The 19,426-nt window shown below is 50.4% G+C and overlaps 1 protein-coding gene across 1 annotated transcript; it reads right to left on the bottom strand.

Annotated features, from left to right (window-relative positions):
* Positions 1-826: 826 nt before the first annotated feature.
* BPIFB6 (BPI fold containing family B member 6) lies at positions 827-16,394 on the bottom strand. The gene is made up of 16 exons (XM_027977076.3): positions 16,346-16,394; positions 15,533-15,640; positions 13,061-13,160; positions 11,871-11,975; positions 11,259-11,408; positions 11,047-11,110; positions 10,578-10,638; positions 9,685-9,776; positions 8,594-8,770; positions 7,423-7,476; positions 6,892-7,065; positions 6,076-6,143; positions 3,149-3,194; positions 2,498-2,561; positions 2,026-2,102; positions 827-1,033 (listed from the first exon to the last, which is right to left on the bottom strand). Exons 2-16 carry the CDS (start codon positions 15,630-15,632, stop codon positions 1,001-1,003), a joined length of 1,365 nt encoding a protein of 454 aa, XP_027832877.1. The 5' UTR covers positions 15,633-15,640; positions 16,346-16,394; the 3' UTR covers positions 827-1,000.
* Positions 16,395-19,426: the final 3,032 nt, after the last annotated feature.

Genomic DNA, 19,426 nt, shown 5'->3' with positions numbered 1-19,426 from the left:
CCCCACTCCAGTACTCTTGCCTGGAAAACCCCATGGACAGAGGAGACTGGTGGGCTGCAGTCCATGGGGCCGTGAAGAGTTGGACCCAACTGAGCAACTTCACTTTCACTTTTCACTTTCATGCATTGGAGAAGGAAATGGCAACCCACTCTAGTGTTCTTGCCTGGAGAATCCCAGGGACGGGGAAGCCTGGTAGGCTGCCGTCTATGGGGTCACACAGAGTCGGACATGACTGAAGCAACGCAGCAGCAGCAGCAGCAGCAGATGATGATACTGATTTTGAGAATCCACTTAGAATACATTTATTTTAGATTGTGTTTTTAACTTTGTTATATATAAAAATACATTCACTTTAAAGAAGGGTCAGTTTGAAGAACAGTGTCAGTAGGTGGCCCAGATGGTAAAGAATTTGCCTGCAATTCAATCCCTGGTAGGGAAGATCCCCTGGAGAAGGGAATGGTGACCCACTCCAGTATTCTTGTCTGGGAAATCCCATGAATAGAGGAGCTTGGTGGGCTATAGTCCATGGGATCACAAAGAGCCAGACATGACTGAGTGACAGAGCACACACACACACACACATACACACACACACACACACACACACACACACACAGTGGGGATGGTCACTCTCCACTTATAGGGTTACTGCATAGATTAAATGAGATGTACAAGTAAAGCTCTGAGCATGGCATTCAGCAGGTACTCAATATATGCTCAAGCCTGCCCCTCAGACCCAAGCTGCTCTTAGATCCCAAAACCCATTGAAGAGGAAGTAAAAACACACATCAGTTTTCTACAAATAAAGAGATCAAAACATCAAATGTTTGTTAAGGCCTTTCTCCTGTTTATTGCCAAGTCCCCAGCCCCGTCCTGCCCTGCTCACTCCTCATCAGCCCCAGTGGTAGGAGGGCATGCCCACCCAGTTCCAATCAGGCTCCTCTGCTGTGGGTAACTAGTTGACGGTGTGCAGGCAGCTGGCAGGCAAATCCTGTCCCAGTCAGTCTAGCTTCAGGTTCAGCACCAGGGTATTCTGGCAGGAGAAAAAGGGCCAGGAGCAGATGTGGGGAACAATGAGGGGCCACCCAGACACAGACTGGGGTGGACAGGGGTGTGGTCAGGAATGAAATCAGCTCAGTGTTTAAGAAGAAGGATGGGGCTTCCCTGGTGGCTCAGTGCTTTAAAAAAAAATAATCTGCCTGTCAATACAGGAAACACAGGTTCAGTCTCTGGTCCAGGAAGATCCCACATGCCACGGGGCAGCTAAGCCCGCGTGCCACAACTCCTGAGCCTATGCTCCAGAGCCCGGGGGCCATAGCTGCTGAAGCTTGTCCACTCCAGAGCCTGTGCTCTGCAGCCAGAGAAGACACTTCAGTGAGAGACCTGTGCACTGCAACGAGAGGGTAGCCTCTGCGCACCGCCTCTGCGCGCCGCAATTAGGGAAAAGCCTGTGCAGCAGTGAAAACCCAGCACAGCCAAAAATAAAGAAGGAAATGTTTAAAAAAGGAAGACTGGCCTTATGACCCTGCACCTCGCTGAACCTTGAGTTTCTCAACAATCAAGTGAGGAGAAGCACCCCTAGCTCCCAGAGCAAAGAGATCAAATGAGAAAAATGTCCACTCAATGCTCCAAGTGCAGTGCTTGGTGTGCAAGGCAAAGCTAACATTTATGGAGCACTTACTGTATGCCTTTAAGTGAATTATCTCCATAAATCATCACAACAGCTCTCCAGAGTATATTATTCTATTTGAGACGACAGAAAAATAGAAACACTGGGAAAGAGAAAGCAATTCGTCCAAGGCAGCAGAGGAGGACAGTAGCAGAATTCATGTTTCCTTCGGGGGATCCCTGGCTAAGGGCGGCCTCCAGATTCTGAGGGGCAGGGTCTTGCTCAGGGGATTGGCAAGACTGTACTGATAGCCGCTGCCCTTCTTAGTCCAAAGCCCTCCAAGTTGAGAATGGCAGGCTCTTGCTCATTGGCCAAAAATATTGGCTGAACTGGCCTTTCCCACCTCCTTTCCTCACCTCAGTTATGTCCAGCTCTGCCAGGTTGTAGTTCATGTCCAGAAGGTCAGGAAGTGGGAACCCGACTTGGAGTACATCTGAGAAACATAGAAAGAGTTATTTCAGCCTAACCTGCTCTGCAGCTAAGTGGCTGCCTGGAGCAACATAGTGGGAAATAGTGCAGTGATTGATTCATAATGTCTGCCAGCTGCACAGGCGTAGACACCTTCAGCGGGATCACCACTGACTTGCATCCCAGGGCGGGGTCAAGATCTGACTTCTGGTATGGGGTCAAAGGTCAGAGTCCAAGTTGTTGAAGGGGCCCTTGTCCCCAAGCAAGTGACATTAACATGACATTAGCCTCGAAGACTCACTATTGACTATCCATTCCCTTTTAGGTTTCCTCATTTGGGGCCAGTGGAGGGCCTTTGAGACCACCCTTGTGACATCCCTTCCTGCTCAGAGTGCTTCTTGGCACCAGCAAAACCCTCACCACTGATGACTGGGATGTAGGCTTCTTGGAGAAAATCAGTGATGAAGCCAATCAATTTCTTCTCCTGGCAAGAAAGAGAGAAAGAGAAAGTACCCTCATCCCATCATTCCATTAATTCAACAGATTTTTTTTCAGCTCTTAGTCCAGCTGAGTCCAAGGACCACAGGAATGAATATTAGAGACATCAAATCACATTAAAACTGCATCTGACTGTTACTTTGTAGACGGATGCCCTTCATTTCTGCTTAGCTCCTGTTCAGTCCACGGGGTCGCAAAGAGTCAGATAACGACTGAGCAACTGGGCACACACTACTCCTAAATACATCAGGTTCTGGGTTGGGCCCTGAGGCTACAGAAAATAATAAAAATAGCACCTGGGCTGGGCAAACAAGCTCAGGGTGCAGCTATACACAACAATGCTTTTAAAATCAATCTAGGGAGATGTCCAGATTCTATCCAGAAAAGAGAACAGAGACTCAGAGAAGCAAAGCAATTTTCCCAAGGTCACACAGTCAGGAGCCCCAAACCCCGCAACGACCTACTCTATTCACTCTGCCTCCATTTCAGAGCTCTACCCTGAAATCCCAAGGTGAATAGGTGCAGTTTTTTTGCTTTTAAGCCAGACCAAGCAGAAGTACTTGGGATACTTACCTTGAAGGGGCCAATCGATGAGGACCTCCGGGACATGCTCAGTAATCTGCAGAAGAGAGGGAACCAGGGGGAGGAAGGGCAGTCAGAGCACTGGAGAAAAGGCATCTCAAATACCCCCAGCTCCTCTCTGATGGGGAAGTCCCCTTAGCCTTCACACTAGGTGCTCCTAAGTCTGTTTACATGCTACCTGTGATGGGGCACTTATGCTCTTCCTTACAGCCCATGTTGTTTCCCACAGCTCAAACCACTGACGTCTCTCATTGGTCCTGACTCCTCTCTTTGGGACCCAAGCTCTGTCTATTGCACCTGCCCAAGGCCAGATATGCAGAGGTTTGCAGCTCAGTTAGCCAGTTCCAGACTTCTGCAGCACACAGAGCTGGGGTCCTTCACAGGACCCCCCCTCTGCACAGCCTCTGGTGGCACTAATGCACCTTGGCACCAGAACAGGCCATATGATGGTCATCTACTGGTTCTATCTTCACAACATCTATTCTTTATTCCAATAACAGACTCTCCGTTTCCTGATCCTCTCTATCCAAGGCATTACAGTGGGATGAGCACATCACCCAGACCTGGCCAATCAGAGCATTCGATCTCTAGAGTCATCAGTTCAGTTCAGTTCAGTAATGAGCTTAGTTTTCTGAATGTTGAGTTTTAAGCCAACTTTTTCCCTCTGCTCTCTTTCACTTTCATCAAGAGGCTCTTTAGTTCTTCACTTTCTGCCATAAGGATGGTGTCATCTGCCAGGAGGTTATTGATGTTTCTCCTGGAAATCTTGATTCCAGCCTGTGCTTCATCCAGCCTAGCATTTCACATGATGTATTCTGCATATAAGTTAAATAAGCAGGGTGACAATATACAGCCTTGATGTACTCCTCCCCCACTTTGGAAGCAGTCTGTTGTTCCATGTCCAGTTCTAACTGTTGCTTCTTGGCCTGCATGCAGATTTCTCAGGAGGCAGGTCAGGTGGTCTGGTATTCCTATCTCTTTCAGAATTTTCCATAGTTTGTTGTGATTACACAGTCAAAGGCTTAGTCAATAAAGCAGAAGTAGATGTTTTTCTGGAACTCTCTTGCCTTTTCAATGATCCAGTGGATGTTGGCAATTTGATCTCTGGTTCCTGTGCCTTTTCTAAATCCAGTTTGAACATCTGGAAGTTCACAGTTCATGTACTGTTGAAGCCTGGCTTGGAGAATTTTGACCATTATTTTGCTAGCATGTGAGATGAGTGCAATGGTGCGGTAGTTTGAACATTCTTTGGCATTGCCTTTCTTTGGGATTGGAATGAAAACTGACCTTTTCCAGTCCTGTGGCCACTCCTGAGTTTGCCAAATTTGCTGGCATAGTAAGTGCAGCACTTTCACAGCATCATCTTTTAGGATTTGAAATAGCTCAACTGGAATTCCATCACCTCCACTAGCTTTGTTCATAGTGATGCTTCCTGAGGCCCACTTGACTTCACATTCCATGATGTCTGGCTCTAGGTGAGTGATCACACCATCATGGTTATCTGGGTCATAAAGATGTTTTTTGTACAGTTCTTCTGTGTATTCTTGCCACCTCTTCTTAATATCTTCTGTTTCTGTTAGGTCCATACCATTTCTGTTCCTTTATTGTGCCCATCTTTGCATGAAATGTTCCCTTGGTATCTCTAATTTTCTTGAAGACATCTCTAGTCTTTCCCATTCTATTGTTTTCCTCTATTTCTTTTCATTGATCACTGAGGAAGGCTTTCTTAACTCTCCTTGCTATTCTTTTGGAACTCTGCATTCAGGTGGGTATATCTTTCCTTTTCTCCTTTGCCTTTCATTTCTCTTCTTTTCTCAGCTATTTGTAAGGCCTCCTCAGACAACCATTTTGCCTTTTTGCATTCCCTTTTCTTGGGGATAGTCTTGATCACTGTCTCCTGTACAATGTCATGAACCTCCATCCATAGTTTTTCAGGCACTTTGTCTATCAGATCTAGTCCCTTGAATTTATTTGTCACTTCCACTGTATAATCATAATAGATTTGATTCAGGTCATACCTGAATGGTCTAGTGGTTTTCCCTACTTTCTTCAATTTCAGTCTGAATTTTGCAATAAAGAGTCATAGTGATTAGCTTAGAGTTGGTCATGTGATCCACACTAGACCAATGAAAACAGCCTTTGAGATTTTGTTAGAACGGTTAAATAAAAGGTCTCTCTTCTTATTGGGGTCACTTTGCCACCAACTGGGGAGCAGCTGCCTGAGAATGTCCAACAAAGTAGACAGCGAAAACCGAGGGAAGAGAGGGATAAACTCTGAGGATTTTTGTGCACCTAGATCCAACCATGCCTGAAAGGGGAGAACTACTGCTAGAGATTTTAATTATATGACTCAAGAGTCCCTTTTGGGTTTAAGCTAGTTAAAGTCAGAATTGTCTCTTACAACCAATAGAACCTTGGCACCCAACACATCAGACAAGAAATTATGACAAATACAGAAAGGATTCAGCAACTGAATACAAAACTAGGCTTAACACATAGATAGAGCTCTATAATTGTTGACTGTTATCAGTATAAAGAAAGTGTTCCTAGAGAAGGTAATATTTGAGGTGGGCACTGACTAGCAGGTGGCATTTGGATGGCATGGGTAAAAGCCTGTTTGTGAAAAAGGGAACATGATCACACGATCAGACTCACTGTGCAAGAGTCTAGTGGATTAGTGGGAGCAGTGGTGGGAGAATTTGAGAAGGGCCTTGAGTGCCAGGCTAAGATTCGACAAAAGATCGTGCATACAATGGGGAGCCAATGAGGGTTCTAGAGCAGGCATAGAGACCAGAGAGGCCTGGCAGTGCGGACTGTGCTGGCTGGGTCAGAGGAAGGCCCTGGAGCAGGAAACCAAGTGGTCTTGGTGGTGCCTAGGCCGGGGTACAGGGATGCCAACCTGGGCAGCAGACTCCTACCTGTCCAGAGAGGTGGTCATCTGCAGCCGGTCCTCATGAACTGAGTACTGGATTTTCAGGTTGAAGTGCTGACACAGAGTGGGGAGAAAGCAGGAAGAAGGCAGTGGGTCCCCCATCAGGGTTGGTAAAACCAGGGGCTCTACGACCTTCCTAGAACTGCCACCACTGCCAAGACAGAGCAAGAGTCTTCCTTTCTGCCCACCTCACCCTCAGGAACTGAACCCAGCAGTCTCCCCATTCCCCTAGCCCAGGATCCTCATCCTCCCTATACCCAGCCCTCAACAGCATTATCAGAAATCCTGGCATGTTTGTGGGTCCCTGAACATACCATGTTATTGCTCCAGGCCACATCCTGTTACTCTGTCTGGAGTACCCTCCATCACCAACCTCCCCAGCCTCAACCCTTTCCCTGGCCAGATCCTGCTCAACTTTCAAAACAGCTCAGGCATCACCTCCTCTAGGAAGTCCTCTGTGATTTCCTCAAAATAGATTTGCAATCTCTCTAGGTTCCTATAGTTCCCTGAGTGAGATTTTCACTGCCATTATAGATGCTAATGAATGTCAGAGGGTGGGAAGATGAACAGGAAAGAGAGGGAGGGAAGGAGGGAAGAGAAAGAAATGATCTTTCTAGTCACTTGGAGGTTCAATTGCAGAGCCCAAAATCAGACAGTAGGTGACAGTGCCCAGAAGGTTATGACCAAATAATCAAGATTAACTAAGAACCCTTCAATCCATTACTTGACTATGAGCTAAAAGCCTACCCTCCAGCTTCAAATGTCCATAAGTTGGGCTTAGCTGGGAAAAAAATCCACTCACAGTTTCCAGGACAAAGAGGGATACAGGCGGCTTGCCCCGCCGCCGAGCAGCAAACATCTCCAGGGTGCCGTGGAGGTGCAGCAGGCTCTTGCCGGTCTTCATGGTGACCTTGGGGGGCTTGTTTATCCTGATCTGGGTCACCAGGGGTTTCGGCTTTGGGTAGGCTTCAGCCACCTACGGAAACCAGGAAAGTCCCTCAGGGCCAATCCTCAGACTGGTGGTTTCCGTTGAAACCAGGAGTCTGACATGAAATAGGTGATTTCTACCTTGGAAGTACTATATGCAAAGGCTGGGATATGTCGATCAGGAAATAAAGGAAACAAAACAGAAAATCCGGCTATTTCTATATTGGACATAGAAAGTACAACACACAAAACCTGGGCGTTCCTGTGCGGGCGCCCAAAGACTACTTTACGGAGAAATTGGGATGATTCCACACTGGACAAGGGAGACACGGTATTGAAAATCCATTTGCCTGGATGCAGAACAGGGCAGGTGATTATGGTGATTATGGAGAGCTGGGGCACTTACTTTAGGGATGAAGCCAGCCAGTGTCACAGTGGTTTGGGGGGGCAACTCACCGATCTACAAAATAATAGTCAAAGTTAGGATTGCTGAAGGCTTCCCTGAGTCATCCTAACAAACCTCTCCTCTGACTTAAAAAGACATGCCCTCTGAGGTCCTTCATCAAAATAGTTATCACTCTTTGATTAAGTAGATAATGAGCTCCTGGATAGCCCAGACTGTGGCTCACACATTCCAATGCCCATACCTCTGAGTGCAAGATCATGCACTAAGAAAATTTTGTTTGATGAAAAAGTAGACAGAGAGATGGGAGAATGGGTAAATGCAATGGATAAGAGGACGTGGGTGAAGGGATTCACAGATGGATAGGTGGATGGAGAAAAAGTATAAACAGATAAGTGGGTGAATGGATGGGTGGATTGATGGGTGGGTGTTTGTGTAGGAGAATGAATAATAGATAGCAGGTGGATGGCTGCATGGAGGCATGAAAGGAATAATGGAGAAGGGAGGATGAGTGGGTGGGAAAATGGTGGAATAATCTGATAAATGGATGGGAGAATGGATGTTGAATGGATTGATGGGTGGAGGGATGAATAGAAAGATCCACAAATGGATGGTGGGTGCATGGATGCGAGGATGGGGATCAGTGGGGATGAATGAATGGATGGATGGATTGACGGCTGGCTGGCTGGATCAGTAAATGAGTAGGGGGATGGATAATGGAGAATGGATGAGTAGATGGGTGGGTATCTGGGTGTTTAGGTGGTATATGGCAGATACATAGATTCATTCATTCAATAGTATCAGCCCCTGTTCTAGGTATGGATGGTATGGAGGGTTGGGTGGATTCTAGCTAAAAGGATAGAGTCTAGGACATGACTACATAGTAACAAGGCAGACTGGAAAAAAAGAAGGTGGATGGATGGACAATGCAGAGGAGCTGTAGGTTGGTGGATAAATGCCTGGTGTATGGACAGTCGAATGGACAGATGAATACACAGTGGCTACATGGACAGAGAGATGGTGGATGATGGGGTGAAATGATGATAGAAATCTGTCCTGGCCCCTCCCGGTCCTAGCATTACTCACAACCCCAGGATAATTCTCAGCCTGGGCAGGGACTGTCATTACAGGGGGCAGATGCAGATATGGGGGGTGGGGTCACTGGGCAGCTCACCATCGTATCCTTGACTTTTACATCAAAGGACTTCTGCAGAAGAGCAAGCTCTGCCGTGAGGAAGGCGGCCGAGAGCAGCAGCTGTGAGGAGCCTTCAGCATAGTCCTCAGGGAACTCAGCCCCTCCAGCATCATCCGCAAGCTGGACGGTGTTGCCCTTTTGCTGCTGCACCACAGGCTGCGGGACAGCCAGGGGAGAGACACTCAGCCTTGATCATGGGCAAGCCTCAGTCCTCCAAACGAATGGTGCTCAAACCAGCCTAGTGTTAGTATTTGACTCTTTGTGACCCCATGGACTGTAGCCCACCAAGCTCCTCTATGCATGGGAGTTTCCAGGCAAGAATACTGGAGTGGGTTTCCTTCTCCAGGGGATCTTCCTGACCCAGGGATCGAACCCAGGTCTCCTGCACTGCAGACAGACTCTTTACCATCTGAGCCACCAGGAAAGTCTGTGGTGCCCAAGTCAGCAAGCAAGTCATAAAATGGTTGAGCCAGAGCAGTGTGGAGTGGCTCAACTCTCCCAGTGTACAGATGGGTAGACTGAGGCCAAGGATAATGGAGTCAATCACTAAACCACTGGCAGCTCCACATAGGATTGTGTAAGTAACCTCAGTTAATCTGATTCTATATGATTAGAGCCCTCGTTTACTATTTTAACCTCAAGAGAAAGAGGTAAATGGAAGACAGTGTGCAGCCTGTAAGACCCCTACTGGAGGAAGACTTCACAGGCAGATGACCACTTGGGATTCTTCTTTCCATTCCTGGGAGATGCAGTCACCTGGTCACCAGGGTTCTGGAGTCCTGGGTGAGGCCCTAACCAAATCCTGCCTCCCTGCTAAGCTGGGTGCTCTCTTCTATACAACGACAGTGGGCAAGCCACTCACTGGGAGAAGCAGGCAGCCTCAGGGGTGTGGGTGTGGACTTGGCCATCCCAGAAATTAGCTCAGGATTTGGGGTTCGTATTGAGAGCAGAAAGAGAAAGAGGCCCTTCCCACCCTCTGCAACCCCAGCCCAGCCACCGGCCCTGGCAGAAGCAGCCCCCACCACTCAAGCCAGTGAGACCCCTGCCGGCTGATGCCTTTTGGTGCTTACACTGAAGTCCACTTGAATGTAGCTGGGTGTAGTGGTCGGTACGGATGTCAGGACATATTGGACAGTGCCCATCTGGCCCACAGGCATGGGGGCTGCACAAAGATGAAGGTTCACTCAGAGAGACACCAGCCCAGGGACAGTCTGGAGAAGCCAGTTCCAGCCAGCTGCCACCTGAACCTGGCCTGGATGCCAGGACCCTGGCCCTCTCTGTGACACAAGGCAAACTGCTTAACATCTCTGGGCCTCACTAGTTTCATCTGTAGAATGGAGGCAATGGTGCCTGATCTAGAAAATCATGCCACCTCACATCACCCTGCAAATACAGAGCCTGAGCGTTTACCAAGGGTTGTCCATCTCAGTTCTCACAGCAGATTGGTGGCGTCAGGATTATTGGTTCCAGTTTACAGATGCACAGACTGAGAACTGGAGGTGTGAAATAATGTCCCAGGCCACTCTGCTGGGCACATGAACCAGTTTTCCTCAGTCTCAGCCACTGGGGTTTCTCCTCCTGGTCTTGGGGAGCCCTGTGGACCCCACAGTGATAGAGGTGGCTGTTTTCCCTCGACAAAGAAAAGGGTGGGGTTACTACTGGAATTACTGTTCATGGTACAAGGTTTGTGGATGAGCTGTTGTAAACAAAGGCTGCTGTCCTTGGAGTCTGGGAGGGTGATAGATAGAACACTGGGTGGAGGGCTGAGAGGTAAGGACAGCCCCTCAGGGCCTAAGGTTCCCCCTCTGGACATTGCGGGGAGGAGTGGACTCCATGACCTCAGACCTCCTCTAGTCCCAAGGCCGGGCCAGGAGCAGGCACTTGAATGGGGAGTGGGACATCCAAAACTTCTAGCCATCCTGCTGACCCCATGTGGGAGCAAGGCATGGCTAGGGCTACATACCGTTCAGGCTGGCCCACTTCTTGTTCACATACACCAGGACTGCATCAATGGCAGGACACATCTGGAAGAAGAGAAAGCGCTGGGCTAGAGGGGGCCCTGAGTGGAGGGCCCCATTCTCACAGCTGAATGTTTCTCCATGGGGAGTCTCAAGAGCCCTGGTGGGATAGGGACTGGAGGGGGAACCAAAGCCTCAAGTCATACAGAAAGTCAATGGCAGAGTCCCAGGGACTGGTGCACTCAGCAGGGTTGGCAAGCCATGCGGTACCAGCTGCCGTTTCCTCCTCCTCTGCTTATGGCAGACATCACTAGCTGATGATGGTACTTCCTCCCACTGTGCCAGCCACAGCCTCAGGAGCCTCCTCAGCCACCAACAGTCGATCGAGACCAGCAGCCTAGATGAAACGCACTTGCCAGCCCTGGTCTAAGCAGTGCCGGGGATGAGGGGCAGAGGCTCACTCTGGGCACTCACCAGACCAGGAAGAACTTTATGTAGGGTGCTGTCCAGGAACTTGTTGACCACCTTGGGCAGCATGCTGGACACAGAGAATGGGGACAGAGGCATAGATGGCAGGAAGTTAGGCACAGGACATGCAGGGACATGGCTAAGGAGTTCAGTGGCTCAGGAAGTGGGATGCTGGGTCGGGCTGGCAAGCCTTCCTCCCCAACCACAGAGAACCTCACTTGCTAGGCAGGTTTGTCTTCACACTGACCAGGATGACCTCACAGCCCTCACTCTTGAACATGGGGAGGCCCGTCTCCTCATCCTGCAGAAGCCGGTTGGTGGCTGTGATGTTCAGGACCACGATGATCTCCATGTTTCCACCCATGAAGCTGGAGGTGGGGGGGGGGGAGGCAGGCAGACATCAGGGCACCACTGCCACTGTGGCCACAATCTCAGCCTCTCTGAGAGGGGTAAAGGGTGGGAGACCATGCCATGGGACAGAAAGAGGGATGGGACCTGCCCAAGTTCACACAACCAGCCTTTCCTCTCCTCTCTTGCTTTGGTGAACTCCTACACATCCTTCAAAACCCTGCTTTGCTCAGCTGTCATCATCTCCCCAAAGCCTTTTCTAATCCCCAGCCCCTACACCCTGTCAATATTTCTTCTGTTCCAGGCCAATCTATCAGTCTGTGATTATCTGTGCTTAGGTCTGGTTTCCATCAAAGGTAGGAACCAACTTTGCATTATCTCAGACCACAGCATGGTACACAGTAGGTACTCAATCAACGGGCATATAAGAGTGAGACAAAGAGGCCATTGTCCTTTCCTTCTGTCCTCCCTGCCATACTCACCTCTTGCCAGTGATGGTCATGCCCGTGGACACACACTGGAAGACGCCCACCCCAGGCATGAAGTTCATTGTGATGACAGGCAGCAGCACATCCTTCACTTTCAGACTGGGAGGGGCAGACATTTGAGCAGTGAGAACTGGACATGTGAGACCCCTCAACGCACTCCTCCACCACTTTGCTGGGAGGCCTTGGGTAAATCCCCCATCCCATGTCATAGGGATAAACCTATCTCTGGGGCTGTCGTGAAGCGCAAACGAAAGGCTGAACATGAACCAGTCTGTACACAGAAAGCTCTCCTTGTGGGTTAGATGACATGTGGCTTAATTTGTGACCCTGGGCTGCTCCCTTCCCTGATGTAGACCTCGGTTTCCCCACTGACAAAAAGAAGAGGTTTGCTTAGATCCGAGTTTCTCATCAATGATGCTATTGACATTTGGGGCAAGACCACCCTGTGTTGTGGGCTGTCCTGTGCATTGTAGGATGTTTCATAGAAACCGTGGCTTCCGCTCACCACAGGGACTGGATGCACTCCCCCTCCCCCACTCTACAAGTTGGGACAATCAAAAATGTCTCCAGACATTGCCAGATGTCGCCTGGAGGCAAAATCACTCCTGGCTGAGAACCACCAGTCAAGATCCGGGATAACAAAGTTGGGGCACATTTACTTCACCTGCCCACCTAGAGCTCTTGGCAGACACTGTAACCGATCACACTGCTATTTCCTGCTAAGTCCAGAAAGTGTCTCAGAAGCCTCCCCAGTACATCATTCCAGACAGCCCCTACTAATCAATCCCGTATGATGCAAGCAAGGAAACTAGTTTGCCCCTGTCCTTAGATGATTGTTTCCATTCAGCCACTGGAGGATTTTTCATTCAATTTCACGTTCATTCAGCAAGCTCCTGCTTCGTGCAGGGGGTTGGAGTCTGACTTTCCAACTTCACGTCCTCCTCCCAATGGCCCTGCTCACAACAGGACTAGAATTGTCCCCAGTGGGTGACTGAGGGGACTGAGGTCCAGGCAAGAGCAGTGACCTGCCCAAGGTCACACAGCAAGCCAGCAGCAAAGCCAGAAAGAGGCCCCATGTCCTGTATCAGCTCTTTCACTCAGGTCCTGGGCATAGCGTTACCCACCACCCTCTGCCCTAACCACCACCCCCTTCCCCCAGCTCATGAAGCTCCTCCTCTGCTCACTCAGTGATGCCCTTGATAGGCTTCATTCCTGGGCGTTTTTGGCCCGCCTCAGCTGCCATCTTCTCCAGGATATGACTCTCATCCATGGCATTCTGGACCTCTGGAAAGGAGAAGAGTCAGATAGACCCTCGCCTGGGCTCCTCACTGCTTCCTTCCCTGGCCAGTCTCTCAGGCATCCCAGAAACAAGTCGTGTGCAGACCCTGCCCTCTTCCAGCCTCACGGGGGAGACAGAGTCACCAACAAAAACAGTAGGGAGTGACGAGAGGAGGGAGAGGGTGGACGAATTGAGAGTGCAGCATCGACATACAGATGCTACTGTGGTTAAGGAGATAGCTAGTGGGAACTCTCCCCAGGAGGATCCCGTGGACAGAGAAGCCTGGCAGGCCACAGTCCATGGGGTCGCAAAGAGCTGGACATGTCTGTAGGACTAACTTTCACTTTTTTCAGGGGGAAGCTGCTGCATAACACAGGGAGCTCAGCTCCGGGCTCTGAGATGACTTAGAGGGGTGGCGTGGGGAGAGAGCGTGCGAGAGAGGTGCAAGGGTAGGGGGGCATATAGGTATACTCAGAGCTGACTCACGTTGTTGTGCAGTAGAAACTAGCATAACATTGTATACTCCAATTAAAAATACAATAAACAATACAGTGAATTCTACTGGAAAATATTTTGGCAGAATCTATGAAAGCTGAATAGAATATATTCTATAACCGTGAAATTCTGCTACTAATTACATACCCAACAGAAATGTGCTCGTGTTCAATAAAATGCGTATTTTGGAATTAGACATTGTAAAATAGCTGTATTTTTGAGTACCACATAAAAATTCATCATTAAAAGAAGAAAAAGTGATGAGAGCCAGGACTGCCGGTACTGTGGTTAAGACAGTGCTGTGGTTAAGACTCCACGTCTCATTGCAGAGAGTGCAGATTCAATCCTTGGTCAGGGAACTGAAGTCCCACGTGCCGTGGAGTGCAGTCAAAATTTTTTTTGGGAATGCATGTAAGAATTAAAGATTTTAAAATTTAAAAAATTAAAAAAAAAGTAACAAAAAAAAAAAAAAGCAAGAAAGAAATATATTGTAAATAAAAGTGATAAGAGCCATAAGAAGTTCAAGCAGCTAGAGGAACCACATGACAGGATTGGTCCAGGAAAGGAAGAGCTGGGGCAGGTTTCCAGGAGGAGGTGACCTGTCAGTTGGTCCTTAAAGGAAGAATAGGGTTTTCACCAGGAAGCAAAGGGGTAAAGGAGGTGGCTCAGGGCAAAGGACGCACCAAGGGCAGAGGCGGGAAGAGGGGAAGGAGGTGGCGTGGCGAGAGAGGAGAGAGGAACACAGGGTGGCTGGAGTGGAGAGGACAGGACTGGACTCTGGAGCAGTTTCCAGGGCACATCCTGGAGGCCTTGAACCTCAAGTTAGAGGGCTTTTTGGGCTTTACGCTGTAGCCCAGACACTCTCAAACCGGGGTGGTTAGGGAATTCAACTGGAAGCTTGTTAAAGTAGAGATCCTGCGCCTGAAGCCAAGACATTCTGATTCCCCAGGCCTGGGGGCCCCCACCCCAAATGATACTGTGTCAGAAACACCCTGTAATAGTCACAGCCTAGTTCCCAGAGAGAGGACAAATCCTGAGCTGACAAAATCCTTAGCTCTTTGCGCCTGGATGTGACTTCCCTGAGGGTCACAGAGCTGGGGGTGGAAAATACCTCTTAGTAAAGAACCCTCAGAGCCTTTCCATCTCAATTTCATCTGAAGTGTGTTAGTTTCTCAGTCGTATCCAACTCTCTGCGACCCCATGGACTGTAGGCAGATTCTTTACCATCTGAGCCACGGGGAGTTTATATCACAACTTCATTTGATCCTGCCCCAAAAGGAGTTTACCATTTTACATTTTTTAATATATATTTTTATTTACTTGGCTGCACTGACTTAGTCACAGTGTGCAGGACATTTAGTGACAGCAGGCAAACTCTTAGTTGTAGCCTGTGGGATCTAGTTCCCAGACCAGGCATTGAACCCAGGCTGCCAGCACTGGAGTTTGGAGCAGCCTCTGGACCACCAGGGAAGTCCCACTATTTCACATTTCTTTACATTTTACATCCACTGATGAGCACACTGGCAACACAGAGAGGGTAATTGGCTTGTTTGAGGTCACAGAGCTGGGATTTGGCTCATGTCTGTCACCCCGATGACCCACTTGTGGACACCAACCCCTGCCATCAGGGCCAAGGAGAGGCTACAGGAGGGAGAATTTCCAGCTCTGCCTTCAGCTTGTTGGGGGACCTTGGGAAGGTCACCCTATTTTCTCTGGGTCTCAGTTTCCTCTCCTCACTGTAAAATGGAAGAATAACACATTGCTTATAAGTTTACTCTGAGGATCACAGAGCCCTCAAGTCTATGTAAATACGGGCAGTCACTACCTAACCCCAGTCACACACCTCTCCCACACTCCCTGCCAACACCCTGAGCCAGCTCACCGTGATTCAGAACGTCCATGCCCAGCCGCAGCAGTGCCCCAGGGTCCGCTCGCGTGGGAGTCAGCAGGCTGCAGAGCACCAGACGCAGGATCCACAGCATGGCTCCCCCTGTGCCATAGGGCCTGAATTGGGTGAAGCTCAGCAGGCCCTCGTTCTCCCGGGAACCTCTCGTGCGCCAGAGCAGACGGTGCCCCCTCAATGATCTCAGAAGTCTAGGAGACTTTGGACTCCAGCCAGTTCAGAGAACCTCATGCCTGCCTCCTCCCAAAGGGCCCAAGGGTGTCCGGATGAAACACCAGGTCTTTTGGAGTCACCACGAGCAGGTCACTTCCCTCTCTAAGCCTCAGCTTCCTCATCTGTGGGCCTGATGCATTCTGATCAGCCTGCCTGATAGGGTTGGTGGGAGGTTTAGCTGCAATTTTTCATGTGTTCAAGTTGTGGCTCAAAGAGCAGTGCCCGGGCCACAGAGGGAATTCCCTCCTGGTCCTGATCCAAGAATTCCCCATGCAGTGCAGTGTGGGAATGGGGGAATCTCCGCTCCCCCAGCCCTCCCACAACAGCCCAGGGCATCCCCCACCTCCCCCGGCTCAGCCTCCCTTCCAGGAATCTCAGTTCACAGCCCCTTAAGGCCCCTGAAGACAATGCCTCACCAATAGGGAAATCAAGGCATAGTTTGAACCAGCGCCAAGGTCTCCCAGTCAGTGAGTATAGAATCAAATGGTGACCTCTGACCTCAGATCCTTCAAAACTCCCAGGAAACCCCCTTCCCATCCCTGGGCTCCCAGACAACCTTTCTTCCTTTGGACTACTTACCAAGACCTGAAATTCTTCCAACCAGAGGCAGAGTGTTTATTTCAGGTTTGAGCTGTGGCTGCAAAGAATCAAGGTGGGGCAGCCACTGAGGTAGGCCTGTGTCACCGAAGAGGAAGAGTTCCCGATGGGCTCCAGCTTGCTGACAGCCGGCTCAGCCACTGACCCATAAACAGAAACGGGCACCTACTGGGGGCCCTCTTTCTAGTCGAGCCCATGCCTGCCTGTGTGTATTTGTTCATTCAACTCACATTTACTGAGTCCCCACTATGTGTCAAGCAGGCCGGGCTACAAGGTACACACAGCAGAGACAGTCCTGCTTGTCCTGAATCTTAGAGAGATGAAATCGAATGGGATACAATGTGTATGAGGGATTAGGGAGTGGGGGTGGGCATCAGGGAAGGACTCTCTAAGGAGGAGATGTTTAGGCTGAGGCCTAAAGGATGAAAAGCAGCCAGTATATAAAAAAAAAAAAAAAAAAACAAGGAGACCATTGAGGCTACAATCAATATTTGCTAAGTGAAACTGTGTTCTATTTGTCTCTCGTCCCATTCAATTTTTAGATATCTATCTGAGCTTGAAAATAATCAGTCACAGTGTTTCTTCTATCCCTGTGAACAAACCTAGTGCCAGATCCCTGAAGGTCATCCTGTGGGTGACTATGGAGTTCAGCACTCAGCAGCAGAGCTTGAAGGGGCTGGGTAAATGTCTTCTCTAGCCCTGCCCTACCCCTAAGGTGGGGAGACCGAGCCCCAAGACTGAGCGCCACCCCAGTCCCCCCATTCCCAGACCAGAACTGATGTCAGGTGTCAAGGCCACTCAGAGCAGGGATTTTTGCCCTCTTGGAATAATAAGTGGCTTGAGGAACACCCCCGCCAGTATTCTTGCCTGGAGAATTCCACGACAGAGGAGCCTTGTGGGCTAGAGTTGGACACAACTGAGCAACATCACTCACTGAGGAACACAGTCATACGGGTGTTTCCGGGACAAAGGGTCAGTGCCAGGGTTTTGTTTCTGGTTGTGTTTGTGCTTTTGCCTAAGCCGTCCCTCCCTCAAACACCTGCCTCCTCCTTGCTTATCCCTCAAGTCCTAATTTCAGCCCCTGCCTCCTCTACCATGAAGCCTCCCCTCAACCTCCAACTCTCTCCAGCTTGAAGACCGTAGTCGGAACCTGAGCATGTATCTGATCCATCCCCCCAAGACGAGTGTTTCCTGCTGCCCAGCCCCATCTTCTACTCACACTATTTCCTCCATCTGGAGTCCTTCGCTTTCTTCTTGCCAAATGCTCCTACCATCACCGTCCCCCCACCCGCTGCTGCCTCTGCTCAGCTCTGAGCTCCTGCAAAGCAGAGCCTCCCTTGTCTCCCATTGGCCTCAGATGAAACCCAAGGAGGCACCCCAGATCTGCTGTCTCCTTGATCTTGCCCAGATCCTACAGCATCTGAGGTTTGTGAATGTCTGGTGGCTTCCTGTCAGGTTCAGAGCACTGGGTGGGAGTCAGGACATAGATCCAAGCCCTGGTCCTGCCACCCAGTTACTGTGTGACCTCAGGCAAGTCTCTCACCCTCTCTGAGCCTCAATGTTTTCAACTGTAAAATGACAGGGCTGAAAAAGACACTGTCTGGGGAGAGGCCCACGGGTGGAGCCTGTCCTTACCTTGCCGAGCCTGGGGATGTCCTGCTGATGACTGGCCCCTGCCTCCCCACCCTGGGATGAGGAAGCCCTTATATTTGGGAGCCTGATTAGCTGCTTGGATAATTAAGGGTTTAATAAGGCCCAGATAATTATCTAGAGGCCCAGAGAACAGGAGCCCCAAAGCTCACGTGACGATTCAGCCTGTTCCAACATAAATAGCACAGAGGACACGGATGGCTGCCCCAGGGCGGGCACTGGGGAGGAGATGCGGTCACCAGAGCAGCCACCGGGGCTCACACTTCCCCTCCCCGAGACTCAGTGCCTCCCACAGGGCTGGGCACACTGTTGGCACTCATTCCTTTCATGTTTACCTAGGACCCACTGTGTGCCAGGCCTGTGCGGGGGCGAGAGATGCCACACCAAGCAAAGGAGCTGCGTTTCCTATCCTAAGGGCGCTCCTGGAGCCTGGGGGGACAGGCCATCTGCAAGTGGAAAGCACAGAGCCGGGTCAGTCCTGGGGAGCCGAGGGTGGTGGAAGCCAGTGAACTGGGAGATGGGACAGGGAGAGAAGAGGGGGTTATTCCAGAACAGAAGAGTCCTGGAGCAGAGGGTGTTGGAGCTGATGCCTGAGGGGCAAGCACAGCCAGCGCTGCAAGGCAGGGGAAGGTGTTTCAGGCAAGGAGTCGGCGGGTGCAAGGGCCTGGGACATGCGGGCTAGACCATCACGACTGGGCCCCCTGACACTCACAGAGGGCAAAGAGCTATGGCCCAGTGGTGCATCCTCAAGGGAGACCCTCCTGGAGGAGATGCCAGGAGGTGGTATATGCTGGCATGAGGGCTTTCTCCAGATCTGGAGGGCAATGAAGGCAGGTTGACCCCAGGGCCACAAGATCAGCTGGCCACAGAGCTGGAGTTAGACCTGGGGCCTCAGGGTGCCCAGCCTCTGCTCTGCTCCTGGCGAGACCCTTGAGGGGCATGGCTGGGGGTGCCTTGAAGGTGATGAGTCCCAGGGGGCTGCTGGAGAAATGGGGTTTTCGTCCTCCACCTAAAGGGAGCTCACAGGTGTGGAAGATCAAGGACGCTTCTGTGCCCGTTGTGCACAGGGGACTCCTGAGGCCAGAGAGGGGTGAAGCCCTGCCTGAAGTCCGCGGGGCCAAACCAGACTGGAGTGAGGGAGAGAAGGACCCAGATCAGCATAGCCAGTCTCCATCCTGATGTGGGCCCTGCACTGGAGGAGCCAAACTATAGATAGTATCACTTTATCCCTGCAGATCCACCCCCTACAGACAGAGGCACCAGCAGGCTCCGCCTCCTCCTTGCATGGAAATCCACCCTGGTGTGCCTCCGATCACCCAGCCCTCCCTGCCTCCCCCAGGGCAGTCCTGGGTATGGGGGGGAAGGCGGAGGCAGGAAAGACATGGGACGGTTGGGATGGGGGAAGCTGAAGAA

This window comes from Ovis aries, chromosome 13, assembly GCF_016772045.2.
Source record: "Ovis aries strain OAR_USU_Benz2616 breed Rambouillet chromosome 13, ARS-UI_Ramb_v3.0, whole genome shotgun sequence".
NCBI lineage: Eukaryota > Metazoa > Chordata > Mammalia > Artiodactyla > Bovidae > Ovis > Ovis aries.
The sequence above is the reverse complement of the archived record's forward strand: the minus strand, read 5'-3'. Positions and strand labels throughout refer to the sequence as shown.